At 39.5% G+C, this 18,046-nt stretch overlaps 1 protein-coding gene across 1 annotated transcript in view; it reads left to right on the top strand.

Annotated features, from left to right (window-relative positions):
• Positions 1–16,451, top strand: part of nhsb (Nance-Horan syndrome b (congenital cataracts and dental anomalies)) — a 54,501-nt gene extending 38,050 nt beyond the window's left edge. Inside the window, exons 2-12 of the mRNA XM_065952818.1 lie at positions 4,603–4,755; positions 4,848–4,984; positions 5,237–5,284; positions 5,556–5,600; positions 5,743–5,787; positions 6,398–6,587; positions 6,816–6,947; positions 7,563–7,715; positions 8,598–11,771; positions 12,015–12,138; positions 12,272–16,451. Coding sequence (XP_065808890.1) covers positions 4,603–4,755; positions 4,848–4,984; positions 5,237–5,284; positions 5,556–5,600; positions 5,743–5,787; positions 6,398–6,587; positions 6,816–6,947; positions 7,563–7,715; positions 8,598–11,771; positions 12,015–12,138; positions 12,272–12,899 — 4,829 coding nt within the window. The 3' untranslated portion in view covers positions 12,900–16,451. The remainder of the gene's footprint in view (positions 1–4,602; positions 4,756–4,847; positions 4,985–5,236; positions 5,285–5,555; positions 5,601–5,742; positions 5,788–6,397; positions 6,588–6,815; positions 6,948–7,562; positions 7,716–8,597; positions 11,772–12,014; positions 12,139–12,271) is intronic.
• The last annotated feature ends 1,595 nt before the right edge of the window (positions 16,452–18,046 follow it).

The following is an 18,046-nucleotide window of genomic DNA, read 5'->3' as shown; positions in this document are numbered from 1 at the left end:
ATATTATGATCGGGAGAGTTAATCTTCAAATGGAAGGTCAAAAGACAGTAAAAATCGTTGTGGTTTGTCTGTGGTCTGAAAGATAGCTGCTGTGGTAGTTGAATCCTCACACAGACCGACCCCCCACATGTAGTCCGTCAGTGTGTGTCCTTCTGTGTTGTAAATGGGCATGTGTGATATAAGGTCTCTAATGAGTGAGAAAAGGATGGTTCAAGTCCTAAAATATAATTAATTGTTATTACAAGTCTACAACATAAATAGATATAATTATGTGCTTTATCGCTTATGTTGCAAATGACAGTATGTTTAAAGTGCCAAAAAAAAAGGACATTAGACAAACAGTCGACAAAAGGCAAATCTGACCAACAAGGTTCAACTATGTAAATCCTTAGTCGGAGACACCTCTAGTTTATATGCTGGGAATAAAGTATACATTTTGATCTCACCCTCAAAAGACATCCAGAGGTGTACTAAGTAGGTCCAAATTAAAGATCAGTGTGCAATGAAAAAGCAGCGTGAAAGACAATTACAAACACCCCCTACTTTACCTTGAAGTAGGCATTAGTGTCAGATTCTCCTTTTTGGAAAGTTGCACAAATTGTCGGATGCATCTCCTTCTGCCATTGGCTACCCCAACCCAAGCACCTACCTGTAAACTTTGACAATAACTTAACTGTAGTTTATATTCTTCTTAAGTTCAGTTGATGTGTCTTCTTTGTACCTGTTTTGTATCTTTAACTATGAATTGCAACCTAGGGCCCTATCATACGCTGGGCGCAAAGCAACATGTCGCGAAGCACAAGTGTCTTTCCTCCAGTGTGCATTCTGTCTAATACACGCAGAAACACATGCAGGAGCACACACACTCACATGCTCTGAAGCAACAGAGAGTTGGATTTATAATACATTTTATACATCCCGTAAATCAAATAATGACCAGTAGTTAATGAGGTGCTGAGCCTCAGTCAGGGCGTGGGCCCACATGAACAAGCAGGGTTCTCTTGAACATGTTAATTCTCACATGTTTCCATTCATGCGAGCCTTCATCTAAGGTTTCTTTAAAAGAAGGATTCCGAACTGCGTCAACGCTTATTCACAAGTTTAACATGTAAAGTTTGTGAATGAATGAATTTATTAACTGGACCAGTTTGAGAGAAATTAGACCCTGGGAATTGCTTAATTTCTCTCTCCTCTGTATAGCCCTGCAATAATTTACCACACAGTGTCTTCTGCCCTCTTTTTTACTCTACCTCCTCTCTTATCCTCTCTTGGCGCTGTTGGCATGCAAGTCCTGATGATGACACTGCAAGCTGCTGACACTGCACCTGCAGATTTCAGGAGGAGGGGAAGCAGAGATGCAGGAATACAGTAAGAAGCTGAGAGATGATGGGTAAAAGACAGAAAGAGAGCAAGAGAGGCAGAGTGTGCTTTTGATTGGTTTATAAGTGCTGTGTATAAGTGTATATGTAAGCAAGGTTTTAGATGGTCTTAAGTGGTAAAGATGGGCAACACCCAGTGCAAGATCCATAGCAAGCGAGTGCAGATCAAAAACAAAAGGTGCAGGCCAGCAAGAGCGAGGCAGGAGCAGGACATTGCAGGTAGGGAAAGTAGAAGATGCGACATACACTTCTTTTTTTTTACATGTTATTTTGGAAAATGAGTTCTTCCTGGTGGATTCTCAGAGATAACATTATTAACTTTGAATCTGGTGCTGCATTATTCATGTCTTGCTGAGTCTTTTTAGAGTTGACTTGTGGCTAGAGGGAAGGTTAGCGAGGTGCTGAGCTGAGTGGTAGACCTTGTGTGGATTGGATTAAGATTAAAATCTATGATCTGTTTTGTTTGTTCAGCAAAGACGAGAAACTCTGCTAATGTGACAGCTATGCCAGTATTCTGCAATATTCCTAGATGTTATCAGCCAGTGTTTGAGTCTCAAAACGTTGCTGTCTTTATGCTATTTTAGTTGAATTTTAAGTTAACTTTAAGGGGTCTAACTCGTTATGTGATCAGAACGATTTTAGAGCAAAGTTTGATGTGAAAACACGATGCCTCTAGCCTAACATAAACTGAGAATGTCAAAAATTATAAACTTCTGAAAGGAATATTCATTAATTCAATACATTCTAGATTTTTGTTATGCTGGAGAAGATTTACAGATGTTTTCTAATTCATGTGCTGAATGTAGAACGTTTTAATGTCAGATTTCCCCATGTTTTTCAAGTTATTTTATTTCATGAGTTTTACTTTTTGGTAAAAAAAAAAAAAAAAAAAAAAAAATCAGCCAGAGTTTCGGGTGACCACAAATAGTCAAACATCTGACGATTCATTCGAAAGAGCCTCATTCGACTGCCAATCTCACAGTCAAACACCTGCTTATGAAACAAGGAACCTTCCATTCCAGCTAAATGGGGGTGCTCAATTTCTAATTTTACAAAGATTTTTCTTTTCTTTTTTTTTCAAATTAATCATGATTTATAGCCTATAATAATCTATTTATTAAAACTTTCAATGCAATTCTGAAAATAACATTTACTTTTAATCAATCTCCTAAGTGTGTGCATGAACAAGTTATTGATTGAAGCAGCAAATCCATGTTTTCAGAAATTCCTTGGCTTCAAGAAAGTTAGTCTGTTATCGGCACAGTTGTATGCAATTGCTGGGTATAGTATGGGTCAGTGTGTATGTGGATTATTAACAGGTTTAGGTGGACAACCCCTTTGGAGCAGCAGCATCTCAGTTAGCCTTTAAATCTTTTAACTTTTTGTTGTTTGATCATCTACATGTTTCTGTGTGCAATACAGCTGGTATCTTTTGAATTCTTGTAATTATTTCTTGGTAATTGATTAAGACACAAGCAAGGACATAACTGTATTTGTGACATTATTAAGGACAAAAGCTGTGCAGTTGTTTGTTTAGTTCTCATAAGCTTGCTCGATGCTTCTGTCTGATGAGAGTGTGCTGATTTAATTGCAGGTGAATAAACGTCTTGATGAGTGATGAAAGGTTGCCTGGCTACTGATGTACAGTGTTGCTTTCAAGGACAAAATTGCACTTTGAATTCTGAGTTGAAAGAGGGGAAATGGGATCCATAATGAAAGCTAAATGGGCTCTGAGAGATGCATAATCACAGTCCTCTCTCCCTCATCTGCCAGATTTGTAGCATTTATCATTACAGGTTTGTGTTCTCTAAAATATTAACTTTGTATGGGATACATATGGAGGACTGTGAGGATTGGTGTGTTGGTGCATGCAGAGCTGCATTGGTGTGGTGTGTTTAGATGCCACCTGCTGGGGTGTCACAGTTTTGTCTCACACTTTATGTACATAATAAAAAGTCTCACTTCAATTTTGTTGGTATGTTTTCTGTGTATTAACTTATGTTATTGACGTCATATTTGTTGGTATTGTTTGTTGTCATGTGTTGGCTGACTTAGGTGTGAGGCTTCTGTATGGGTTGGTAAATTGTAAAGCCTGGCCTGGATCATTGCTCATTTTAGTGTGTCTTACTCCAGTTTTCTCTGTGATGCTGTAGGAAAGACAACACAAGCTAAGCTTCTAGTGTTGGCATACAAATCCAAAACTTGAAATCCATGTCTTGAAGTTACAAAAAACATTTTGTTAGTTATTTAGAACTACAGAATAGTGTATTTCTTTTTTTTTTCCAATCATAGATAATCCATTTTAGGCATAGAAGTCTTGATTATTAACTAGGCAACGCAGACACTGACATCTGGGAGCTGAGTCTTTTTAGAGTTGACTTGTGGCTAGAGGGAAGGTTAGCGAGGTGCTGAGCTGAGTGGTAGACCTTGTGTGGATTGGATTAAGATTAAAATCTATGATCTGTTTTGTTTGTTCAGCAAATGCCTATAGTTTGTGACACTGAAATTGGTAATGTGATTGAATACTTTGTTTGCTAGTATGTGCTCTTAAGCACACATGACCTGACTTAAGAAACTTGAGTTCACGCATCACTCCCTCAAATGTCTTGTAGAAAGATCTCATGTCAAACCTTTAATTACTTTAGTATTTGAAAATTTTGTTTTCTCCAAACTGAAGTGTGTGGTACCTGGCAACAGGCAGTCTTACACCACGCTACTGGTTGGTTTATGAGGCTGAGGGCAACATTTAAAAAAATAAATGAAGTCTGCTATGTGCTCTGCAATTGAGTTATTGAGGATGAAGAAGAGTGAGGAGGAAGAAGGGGGCTTCAGCTTTGGATAAAAGCTCACCTATGTCTGCTGGTTAGTGAATTGGCATGTATCTGTAAAATAAAGGAAGTTAATTTCCTTTTGTCTTTTGATTGAATGACAAAAAATGTTTGATAAGTTTGTCGCAGAAAAGTGAAAAGGTCTGTTTACTACGGAGACCTGAAATCAATAGTTCGCAAGTTTTGGCAAAGTAGGCTCAGTTGACCATCCATTAATAGGAAAATCGCCACTAGACTGCTGAAACAGTCAAAAAAATGTTACCTTTAGTTAAGTTATCACATGAAAAACATCACAAATAAACCAAAGTTATCAACTCCTTTGTGCACAGACTCATCTGTCTTATTTGTCAGACGTCATAAATATTCAATATGTTCTCTCTCCTCTCTCCTCTTAGCCGTGTCAAACCTGGATATAGAGAGCAAGCTATCGGTTCACTATCAGGCTCCATGGCACCAGCAACACAACGTGTTTCATCCCTGTACCCGACCACCATGTTTGGAGGAGCTGCACAGAAGCGCTCAGCTCAGCCTCAGAGCCCTGCATCGAGGTGAGAGAGGCAGATCCAGTCTGCAAATATGCATTTTATTTTACACAAATGGCATGGGCTGTGACTTTTCATGAGTGGCCTGTTTTTCATAGACGAACAACAGCACCAACGCTCCACGAGTCGGGAGAGAAACAGGGTGACCATCTCTATCTCAGTGGCACCCCCTATGCCCACGTTTCCCTCTCCACACTCCATCCGCCGGCAACAGAGGAGTCGCCTGGCACGGGCGGTAAGGACAACTCACAGTGCTTATTGAAAACACTTTGTAAACAATCAAACAACACAGGGGATATTTATCCATCAATTATCTACTTTAAATGACAGGAATTAAAAATATTTACGTTGCCAGAGTTGTAAAGGATCAGTCAATATAACATACTTAGAATTTGTATTTTTTTGCTTATTGTAATCTTGGATTCTTTTTAAATGTGTGTAAAAAAAAAAAACTGATACAATTTGCCATTCCAATGTTTCCATGCAGCAAGAGAGAGCAGAGAGGGAGCGAGAGTTAGAATATCAACCCAGGAAGGTAAACAGATCTGTGTGTTCATGTCTGTGTGTGCACAACATGTTGGTCCCTGTTTTAAGCTTTGTTTTTAATCCACCTGTTTGTACAGTTACTGTTGTTTGTCTTTGGTCTTATGCAACATATGATTCATGAGACACAGTATAAACATTTAAATTTTATTATGTGATTTTATTGGTATCAGTTTATCATTCATCAGCAAGCATAATAGGTATGTTGAGAACTTGTCTTTTTTAACTTATCCTTAATTTCATTCTTTCTTTGTCTCTTTCAGGAGAGGAGCGTGAGAGAAATAGAGATGCAGACAATTCAGAGAAAAGTAAGAAAATCCTCAGATACATGGTCAGAAAACCAAAAAGATTGCCTCTCATTTCATTGATCAATTTTTTATCAAATCTATTTGAATCTGTGTTTGCACATACACCTATATGTTTTTGTATGTGTTTTCTCTTTTGCCACAGGAGAGGCAAGGGAGAGATGCAGATAATCAGACGATCCAAAGAAAGGTAAAAGAAGATGTCTAAAAGGAAAACAATCATTAGACCTTAACTTAATCTTACATAAATTGTAGCTCAGAAAATCCTTAAATTAGTCATTGAAAATCGAGGAAATGATGGCAAGATTTTAAAAGTATCAATGCTTTGAAATTAGGATTTCATGATTTTACCATAGTGGGCATGACTTACGTTTTTATTGGAAAACCAGAAAATGTGTCTGTGTCATTCTCCTTTCATATTTGGACCTTTCTTTACCGTTTTTTTATTTTTTTATTTAAAATGATTTGATATTTTGGATTGTCATGTCATCCGTTCTTTTGTTTTTCTTTTTTCATATTTTGTGCTCTTAGTTTGAGTGCTTTTACTCACTTCACCCTATTGAAGGTTGCATCTTCATTCCATGGAATAGAAAGGTATCAAGCATTTTTTGTTTAATGTATGATTATCTTTAGATCACATTAGTTGTTATTATTTTTTTGTATTTATGCCTTGAAATCTATGCTATACATTTCCATAGTAAATATTGTATTTTAGTCTGGCCAACAATAATTATAACTGTAGAATTGTATGAACAGCTAGTATGTATAATGTTGCTGCTGTCATGTCTGTTTTCTCCAAGGCTACCTCTACAGAGGAAGGCGAAGGTGGTGAGATCCTGGTAGGCCATAGAGCAAAAGCCTCAGTCCCAAAAGCAGCCTCAACCCAGGATAAACAGACAAACTGGTCCAAGGAAAACCACCCGCCATCAGATCATAACACATCTGATTCTCATGCCGTCTCCTCGTGCATTATTCCCATTAACGTTACAGGTGAGATGATATGAACAATAATAAAAAATAATGTAAGCAAGAGCAGGGCTGGTACTCATTAGGCTCACACCAGAGACCCTCTTGTTGTAATACAACACTGCTAACAAGTTCCCCTGTTCCTAAATCATGAATCAAAACCAGACTACCTGCATATCTTTATGTGTATTGAACTAAATTAAATTTATAAGCTTATTTTTACGGCTCATGGCTTTTGTGTTGTTATTGCAGGAGTTGGGTTTGACAGAGAAGCAAGTGCTCGTTGCTCTCTAGTTCATTCCCAGTCAGTTCTTCAGAGGAGAAGGAAGTTGAGGAGGAGGAAGACTATCACAGGAATACCCAAAAGAGTACAACATGATATGGGTACGTTATGGGGCACACCTGCTTATTGGTGGAAAATTTGGGTATTATAGAGTGCGGGTCTTAATTTTGTAGGTAGGACATATTGCTATTTGTTTCATCGATAGTTTACCCATTCATTTGCTGAGCTCTGGCAGGTGTTCTTGCAAATACAGACATGCATCCATGGGAGAAAGCTTAATCAGCAACAACAATCACATGCAAACAAAAGTCCTTCAAGTCATTAAATCTTTTTAACCAACCTATGCCAGCTACCTGTGAGCGACCTGCTGGTTCAACTTTGATCTATTTACCTGTTTTGCATGCAGTTTTTAATGCAATTGACAATTTCCATGTACATTTCAAATCCTTTCATCTTTGTTTTGCAGCCAATTTATATGGTTTCAGTAAATGACCTACATTTTAGATTTTTTTAACAATCTGATCAATAATCATGGAGAGCCCAATTCTCAGCAATATCTTAGGACTAATAGCCAGAACTTCAAAATGAGCCTTATTGTATTGTGGATCACCTTCCAATGTGGAGGCCATGTTTGGTTCGTTTCCATATATCCTCTAAAGAAAAGGTTTGTCCTTGATATTTTGGACACTCAACATGCTTTGTCTCTTCGCATTCAGACTCAGATGAATCACCTGTAGCAAGGGAGCGCACAGTGATCGTCCATGCCAACCCGCACCAACTCTCTCTCTGTCAGGAAGACCTCTCTATCAGTGGTCGCCTCCATCACACTCGTGACTCTGGCTGCCAGACAGATGATTTCCTTATAGCATGTACGTTTCTCAGAATGCACAAATATATATTGTTCTCTATTGTAGTTCCTTTTAGTCTATCAGGCTCACATAGTTGTGATACTGACTAGGACAAAAAGTTCTTTAATAAGATAAAATATTTTACTTTGCACTTATTACTGTCAGTATTTCTAGGATAATGTTTAGTTACTCCTCAGAAAGCTGCCATTGCTAAGTTTGAAGAGGAGAAGGGACTCCCTAAAAACACAGTACATCACCCAGGAGCAGTGTGTCTTACATCTTGTGTCACACTTGCCTGACAAGGACACTAGGCATATATTGCTTGGTTTGTGACCATCTGTTACACTCATTTTCTGAATGTAGTGTGGGATACAATAAGTCCACTATGGTATAATCATTTTTCCCTCAAAATTCTGACAGCACACATTTATTTTTATTTTTATAGAAGCCCTTTATAGTGTGTAGAGTGAGTAGTGTTTTAATTAGAACACAGCCTTTGTCATAACCCCAAGATTAAACCTGCAGGAGTTGCATGCCTTATTTTCATTTAAAAACACCTTTATTTCTTTGTTTGTTTTTTTTACAATAGTTTGTTTCATTAGATACATTCTGATTTTCCTCATTCAGTATTATTGCTGGTAGGTGTGCAACCACCATTACTTCCCAATAATATTTCATGGTGAAAAACTGTGTTTTTAGGAACTCTCAACAGGACAACCATCTGAAGGCAGCCATTAAATTATCAAACCAGTATGCTTTCATCTGCAAACTAGATCCATCAAACTTGAATTAAACTGTGTATTGAGGGTAACCTTTCTATAGCACAAATGGTAGACATCTATGTCAAGTAAGAAATATATCCCTCTGTTCCCTTCCCTCTTCTTTCATTTTCCCCCTCTTCAGGTACAGCTGCTCCTTCCCGAAGGCGCATTAGAGCTCAACGTGGCCATCAGGGAATCCCTGCTTCTCTGTCCCATTCAACAGGGAACATTTCTTCCTTGGGTGACCAGTCAGACACCTCTTACACCAGTGTCGCAGCTCATGTACGATTGCGCTCTCGTAGCTTACCACGCGAGGGTGGACGTCTGATGGACAGTGATGAGGATGATGATGACAATTATGACGACGATGACGAAGATGAGGAGCTTTCACCATATGAAGCAGAGGACTTTATTCCACCTGGCCCAAGTCCAAGAATGAAGATGATGATGATGAAGGACGAGGAAGAGAGCACAGATGACCAGGCAGCTCCTGAGCCACTCCAACTTGGAAGCCTAAAAAGGTTGCAGCGATCTGGAGAAAGAGACAGAGGGGGAGGAGGAGGAGGAAGTCCAGAGCATAGCTGGATGGAAAGGGGTCGCTCCCGCCTGCCCCGCAAGGCTGACATGGGCAGCTGTGAGATTTCATCAAGTTCAGATACTTTCAGTAGCCCTATCCACTCTGTTTCTACAACAGGAGTTCTAGGCAGCCATGTGGACCACAAGGAGGACCACCAGTCATCAAGTGGGAACTGGAGCGGTTCCAGCTCTACCTGCCCTTCTCAGACATCTGAAACCATTCCCCCGCCCTCTTCTCCACCTCTGACAGGTTCATCTCACTGTGACTCAGAGCTGTCACTAAACACTGTGCCCAATGCCATTGATGAAGGATTCTCCCTGGATCCATCATACCACTCTGACCTCAGACCCCAGGGCCAGGGTCACAGGTCAAGCTCATTTACATCCTCAGCCACAGATCAACTGGATGATGCAGGGGTCAGTACTGCTAGTGAGGGGGAGTGGACATACCCCCCAGATCAAGACCAGACTGATCCCGATCATGACCTTGACCATACCCAAAACCTTCGCCAGAGCCATGGGTTAGCCCAGGATTACAGCTCCAAACAAGGTCTTGAAGACCACATTTGTTACAGTGATAACAAGACAAGCAACACTGGAAAAGAGTCTCATTATCCATCTGATATAGACAGTTTCTATTCTTCCTCGGTGCATTTTGGGGAGTATAATCAGAGTTATAGTGGCTACATGTATAACTATGCAGACCCAGGGCCTGACTGTGGCAAATCCAACACTGTGGCAGCAACACTGTCCCATGGAAACTACCCCACACTTTCAGCTGACTTCAGAGCAGGCACTATGACCCTGGGAAGGACATGTCGACCACTAAGGAAACCAAAAGTAAAACCTCCCCCACCTAAACGGACAACATCACTGAAGGAGACGAGTAGTAGTGTTGATGTTGGGACAGACACACAGACAGATCAGGATCAACCAAAGACAGTTAGTGAACAAGAATTTACATCGTCTTCCACAGATATGAAGCTGGAACTGGAGCTCGAGCTTGGGGGTGCTCCAGAACCATTGCAGACATCTTGTTTAGTGGCAGAGCCTTTGGGAACCTGGGGAATGGGACTTGGAGGAGCTGTCGACATTGTAGAGCCCATGTCCTTCAGCTCAGCAGATACACACTCATTTAAGGATGAAGGTGCTGTGCAATCTGACTATGCAGACCTATGGCTTCACAACACTGAGCTGAAGTCCAACAATGGTGAGTACACATCCATGTCCAACTCAAGCACAGCTACAGGCACTACTGTCATGGAGTGTATAAAGTCACCAGACAGCTCTTCCTCCTCCACAGAAATCCAAACCCAGGCCATTGCACAGGCAGAAACCAGGGCGACTAGTCCACCACTACCACCTGGAGACTTCAAACTCGGATCACCTGAGAAGTTAGCTGGCCTGGCCTCCCCATCAAGTGGCTATTCCAGCCAATCAGAGACTCCAACATCAACCTTGCCATCATCTTCGGCCGCTTTCTTCCCAGGACCTCTGTCTCCCTCAACTGGCAAGAGAAAGCCCAAAGTGCCCGAGAGGAAGTCTTCTCTTTCTTCTCTGCAGCACTTCCCCAGAGATGGGACTGCTATTTCCTCTGGATATAAGAGAGACCCAGACTTCCCACCTCCACCATCTCAACTTGATCTCAATGTTCTTCAAGGCAGTTATGTCAGACATACGCTATCCCACCGGACACACCACATGCACACGCTCCACCACAGCAAACACAGAGTTGCAAATGTTTTAGTCTCTGGAACAAAGTCATTGGCCCCTGATGCATCCAATACCAACCCATTGCTAAGTTCAAACTCTGCTCTAACAATTCCAAGTTCCAATCTTTTAGCAATTACTCCATCTGCTCTCCGTTCAGTGCAGCTCCATTCTGTTAGCAAATCAGCAGATAGAGCTACCACTAAAGACCAAGACACAGTAATTGGAGTGGAAACTGTTACAAGACCAAAATGTCCTCCAAGTGGTTGTACTCTTGCTCCACCACCTGTAAACACTAGGCCTCTCCCTCCTCGAAGACCACCCCCCAGACCCCCAGTTCATGACCACATCTCTTCCCCTGAACACTTGCATCCACCTCCACCCGGCCGCCATCCTGATGGGCCTCCATCCTATGAAAGCCTCCTACTTAGACAGGACCGCTATGGACCAGGAACATTCTGGGCTATGACAGCCTTCAGGGCTCGGATGGATCCAACATCTGATCTCTCAGAGGACAGCTCACCCTTGCACCGCCCTGTGCCCCGCGCACCCCACCCTTCTCCTGTGGATCTACACACGCATATTCATTCACACACAGAGTTCAGAGGGCTCACGCACTCATCTCATGCACACCCTGAGTTTAGGGTTTTGGGGGAGCGGTCATTTTCCCAAGATGATGATGATGATGAAGACGAGGAAGAAGAAGAGGAAGAACAGGTGAAAGAACCACCAAGACCTGCATGTTCCAGAGGAGGCATACGTTCCGAACACCATCCTCCTCCAGCATATGAATTTGCTGGGGGATCACACTTAGACTCAGGGCCCTGGGCTAGTCCAGTCAAAGTGCCTGGTAACACGATGGAGACATCGCATCCTTACCTAATCAGCGATGCAAGGAAAAGAGGACAAGAAGAGCATGAAGAAGAGGAAGAAGTGACATCAGGTGCTACCAGAAGTGCCCATCAGCATCACCCACAGGAGAGCAAAGATGACTCAACTACTCCTGACACTGAGGATTACTTCAGTAAAGGTAGGCTTTTCAACCTATTAAACGGCAGAAGTAGTAAGATACCCTTTGTAAAGAAAGAAATCATGTAAAACTATATTATTACTTGCTACTATTTTTATATATCAAAAAACAGCAATAAAAAAAGGGAAAAAATATGTTTTACCCTTTATAAACAAGGAGAAGTTGAAAGGATGGTTACTTCACCAATTGAACTCTTAGTGATCAGACAACCAGATGACATGATAGGGATGTTGTGTGCCACAGATTCCACGCCCAGTGATAATTCGCTCTCCCCTCTGACGGATGACACCAAAGTGGATGAAGACATTATAATCACATCACCCAACAAGACCCGTACAACTGAGGATCTGTTTGCTATGATACACAGGTGATGTATATTTTTTAATAGTGGTCAATCTTTTTGACGGCTTCTTCAAAGCAAATTCATATCGGTGTTCATTTTATTAATTTCAATACGTTTTCATGCACTGTCTAAATTAATATTAAATGTATTTTATCAGATCTAAAAGAAAGGTCCTTGGCCGTAAAGATTCAGGAGACTTAAATGTGAAGTCTCGTCTCTGCCCTACTGCTCCAGTGGCCCCTGTCTCCACTGTTATCATCCCACCAGCCCCTCCACTCAACATCCCAGCCACGCCAGCCACTGCAGCTGGGTCACAACGAGCCCCAGTGCCAATCTACCGCAGCGCCAAGAAATCCAGCACGTCCAACGAGGAGTTTAAACTCCTGTTGCTCAAGAAAGGTAGCAGGTCTGATTCCAGTTACCGAATGTCAGCCACAGAAATTCTTAAGAGCCCCATCACCCCTAAAACCCCAGGGGAGTCTGTTCAGGAAGGGTCCATTCGGCAGTACGAGGAATTACCCTCTACTTTTCAAGAGCCCGCTATTTCTGGCCTTGATCAAATCCAAATACCAGGCCTTTTTCCTAGGGCAAACTCAGAGAGTTTCACCCCTAAAACCCTTCCAATGTCAGCTGCATCTCGACAGGGACGTTCTCGAATCCCCCCTGTAGCCAACAGCAGTCGTTACAGTACACGCAGCCGCCTCTACACAGCCCCCATGCAAGCCATTTCCGAAGGGGAGACAGAGAACTCAGATGGAAGCCCCCATGATGACAGATCATCTTAAAACCACATGAAGAGAGATGTTCTCTTTTCTTTGTTGTGTCCTACATTTTAAATGATCCCTTCTACTTTTTTAATATTTGACAGGTGTGTTATCGAGGCCAATTCAAACAAAATCTGACTGTTACTAAAACAGCACCCAGTCTTGGTCAAGTATTATATTAAACTGTCAGAGAGAGTGTTGGGAGATGCTGAACCATAAGGGGTTGATCAAGAACTGATATCTAAATACTTTATCATCAAAAATAAATTGCTTCCTCATAGTTAAAAGATAAATACTTAAGACCTATTTTGATTGAACCGTGTTTTCTAAAATAAAATAAAAAGCATTTAAAAAACAGTCCCACATATTTGGTAAATTACGAAAAGAAATTTTGTGAATTATGGACTATGTGCTTGTGCATGAACAAGCATTATCCACTGACATTTTTACTTTTTGTGTTTTGAATGGTGTGGGTGTGTTTGTGTCCCAGAGGATATGTTTTTCTTAATAAATTACAAAAACCTCAAATTAAATTAATATTCTTTAAACTTTTGGTGCCCAAAGCATTGGCCAAACTTCACAGAGTCCATACATCTGCCAGAAACAAGGAATATTTCATTGTGGAAGTTACTTAGGACAAAGCACCAAGTTATCAATTTCTTTCCATCTGCAGACCTGATTCAGTCTTTACAACAGACGGAGCCAATGATATATTTCTTCACATTAAATATATCCAAGAGGATAACATGATGCATGTATTTTTGTAAAACTATGCCTCAGAACATGATGATGATGTTCACCATGTTGCATGACCCTATATGGAAACATCCCCTGGATACTGGTTTCTGTCGACATTTTTGTGGTTCTTTTGTATTTTAAGAATGATTAATCTTTCAAGGAGTAAGGGCTTACGCCTAGATGGGGCCCATTTGTAAAAGATACAGGCTAGTTATGGACAATCGCACAGTGGCCTTTCTCTAGTAGAGGTGGTTGTAAGCAGGGCATTTATAAGTCCCTGTAAATACATGGACCTGCACCATGTTTCATCAGAATTCAATCACATACTTATTTAAACCCAACCTCAAAATCTAGTATGTTAAGACTGATTCAAGCTTTTCCAGCTGCTGGCCAGTCTTGCTGTGCTTACTTGACGTTGAAAAGGTGCATTTCAAAGCAGTTTTAAAGATACCATTGAGTGCAGACGGTAAAATGCTTTAGAGGGTCCTAAATCGGTTTGGCTAGAGGTTAGTTTGGAAAGATTTCTGAGAAACAACCTCGATTTTGCACTTGATGATGTTTTTTCAAGAATTTGTCTTGAAACAAAAGTCTATCTTATAATGAAATTGCATATGTATATTTGTACTAAATATAAAGTCATATCTATATAATACAACAAGCAGAAATTTTATAGGGAATAAACCTGAGTGTAGCAAAGAAGAACAGGTCTCACTGGCAACATTACACATGACTCTTAACCATGTACACTGTTCTCCTCTCCTTGTTGCCTCTCCTTCATTTGCACTGACCCAGTAGCATTAGACAGGTGAAAGCTCAACCCAGTGGCTGGTGTACGCGATTCTGTCTTACCCTTCAAACTTAAAATTGCAAAGAGAAAAGACAAAGGGAGGGAAGGACTACATACCACCAATGTTAATAATCTACCGTGCATCCAATGCATTGTGGCAGCTTATATTAACAGCATTTAACTATGACATATGCCTTCTCATCCCTCCAAAATATGTTACACATGTGGAGTGTTAAGTGTGTTACAGAAAAAAAGTACCATCAGTGAACAGTTTGAACTCTCACCTGCCTACCACAGCAAACACAACACATATACTTTTTGCATACGGAGACCGTACTTCAGAAGAAACCATTCACTGTATTCTGTGAATACCTCAACAAGCATATTACTGTTTTATTGTAAATGCGATAGATAGATAGATAGATAGATAGATAGATAAATAGATAGATAGATAGATAGATAGATAGATAACAAAACCACAACTGTTAAATACTCAGCGAATCAGAATTGCAGAACTGACACTGTGTAAGATGGGGAGAGTAAAAAGCTGTGAAATTATCAGAATTTATCATTCGTCATACCCATATTGCTGAAGCGCATTTGTTCCTGTTCATTGTTTTATTTGTTGTGTTTTTTATCGCATGCAATAAGAAAAAATGAAGAAAGAAAAGAACACCACCATATCATTCTTTTTATCTGAGGGATGTCTCCATACCACGAGAAGCATTTCTGTATTTTCTGTTCCAATGTCAAGTTCAATAGTGTGTTCTATAGATGTACAAACTGTCTGGCTAATTCTGTTCTGTATAGTCGTGATCACAAACAGGGGTTTATCTTGTACTGTATATCTACTCACTGGACAATCATAGGTATAAGAGACTGTAAAGAAAAATATAAATAATCTGTTGGGATGGAGAATCTGAACACTCTTGGTGCTGAGTACTTGTCTTGATGGAGCTATGGAAGTGAGAGAAATATTTTCCAGGAGAAACTGCTGATTAAGTTTAAAGTGCACATCTGGACAAACTGTTTTGGATCAAGTGTACAAATAAAAAAATAACAGAAATGGATTAAATATCCATTTATAGACCCTAAAAATAGTTTGATCTGACCATGAAGTCATTGTCTTTACTTTTGACTCATCACAGTTTATTGAATCCCACTTAACATTAGAACTGAAACATACATTTCCTAAATCTGATAGAGTAACACATAAAACACACTGAAATTTGGGACGTACAAATTGATTGTTTAAACAACCAAAAGCATTCGACTATTGTTTACTGTGATTTTTCTGTACTGTACTTGGCATTTATTCTATACCGCTATTTTAATACTGTTTCCTTTATCTGTGAAAGAATAGATTGATTGTCACAATTTGATCAGAGAGACAAACAGTGAGGTTCCAATGCAGGCTCTAGTTGACCACTCATGTCCTGTCTCAAACCTCAGTCCTCTTTAGCTTGGAAATCAAACAAAGCCAGAACTTATAACCTTTAAAGATTCTTTTTCCAAAACTGTCTTACCACAATTTTGACATATAGAGGAGTGTGACGAAACTAATCTTTCTTTTTTAAAGGTGTACAGTATGGAAGAACACAAAACAGACTTTAAAATTGCCACAGAGAACAGAAAAATATACAAATGTTAAAGATACAGTGTAATCTATTTAAAAGAGGCTCCATGGTAAAAAAAAAAAAAAAAAACTAGCTAAGACTTAACAGATTTGAATCACTTTTGTATTTTTGTATAAACCTGTAAATAAGTTTTTAAAGAAAAAAATGTTTCAAATTCTTTCTTTTGTAAAATAAACCAATAAAATCTTAAAAACAAACAATACTTTTTTTTCAAAGTTTACATGATTATTTCCAAGACTTTGTATATTTTGGAGCTGTGCAACACTTTCAGTCGTGTATTTATTTTTGGGGAGGGGTTACATTGTGAAAAAACCATTATTCTATATCCAATTCATTTGAACAGCTCATCCGGCTGCTTAGTAACTGTGCATAGAAAAAAAGACAATAAATGTGATTGCGTTCAAACAGACAGCCTTTTGTGTGACGCTTCATTTATTTCTATTAGAACCAAGTGCATTGACAGAATTTCTCCACAAGATGGTACTGTTTTATATCCTCTAGAACTCTATTAGCACAGCTTTATAGGGAAATGCCTTGAATGTTTCGGTGATTTGTGACTTACCTTGTACTTAGGTGACTTGAAATCCTGGTGTCCATCAGCTGCCGTCCGTCAACAATAAAACCTCTGGGAGATGAGCCATTTTTCTACTACCAGGTATGCGTTGCCATTGTTTACAGCCTGACCAGCAACTTGAGAATCCAGAGTTGAGTTGGAGCAACTTGTTGGCTGTATCTGCATGCAGATGCCTGTTTATAGAATTTGATAGAAGTTGATTCCTCAACAGTTGGGAAAGTTCAGGGATTGAAGTAGCCTACGGCTGAAGCGTTCTGCCCTTTTTTTCCCTCTCTTCAATGACTGTTTTCTTGTGTAGCCTACAGACAAGAAAATCTGTAAGGCAGTGGTCGGTAGTATATGTTTATATAGCCTATATATGTGTGTGTGTATATATATATGTGTATATATATATATATATATCTATATATATATATATATATATATATATATATACACACACACACACACACACACACACACACACACACACACACACACACACACACATATATGTATGGCAAGCCGTTCAGGAAATTAATATATTGAATGAAACTTTGATTATATTGAATGAAGTCTGAATATATTGAATGAAACTTTGAATATATGGAATGGAACTGTGAATATATTCAAAGTTCCATTATATAGGCTATATAAACAAATATATATAGGCCAAATCATGTCATACCGCCATGACCGCCTTTATATTGCAGAATCGGTAAAGTGAAGACCTCAAAATTTGTTTTTTTAAGGTCCTCTTTCAATAGGGATACCAGTAGGCCTACAGGTAATGGTATGTCGATTGTCCCTGAACAAGTGCCAGAATATTTCATGCTTCTTGCTGTCTCCCTAAGCTAACTTAAAAATGTAAAACTTTGTCGTTGACCATAATTGAAAGCTCCTATTACTAAATTACTAAATTACTAAATTACCTATTATAATAAGTGTATAATTAAAATATTTCTTCACAGTTACCAAGTTAAATTATTATTGGTCAAGTCTTACCTTAAACATCAGAGCGCATTACTTATAGCCCACTAGTCTCTGTGGTGGGTGTCTACAAAAAGTATGGAGCTGTCTCCTAGCAACATGTGTCATGAGCAAACCAACAAGCTAATGTTGATCTTACAAACTCAATTAGGGCCAATATTAAAATGTTTTGTAACTTACACTCACTGTTTTAAGAATTAAACCTGTAGGTAGCCAAAAGCTGTAGACTTGCTCACCCCTCAACGTTTTATAGAGTTACAGATTTTTAGAGGTCCCATAGCTGCAGGTAGATTGATTATGTTGAAATATTAATCAATAGTTAGGCTTTATATTATAAATAACATTTTCAATATTTGAAAAACCTTTTTGTTCTTCTGTTTGGTACTTTGAGAATTGCATGACTTTTAGTTGTAACACTTTGTTAAAGTTACCAAAAAGATGAGTACTTCTTCCATCTTGGGAA

The sequence above is a fragment of the Labrus bergylta genome, chromosome 3, assembly GCF_963930695.1.
Source record: "Labrus bergylta chromosome 3, fLabBer1.1, whole genome shotgun sequence".
Classification (NCBI taxonomy): Eukaryota; Metazoa; Chordata; class Actinopteri; order Labriformes; family Labridae; genus Labrus; species Labrus bergylta.
Note: the sequence above shows the minus strand (reverse complement) of the source record. Positions and strands in the feature narration are given on the sequence as shown.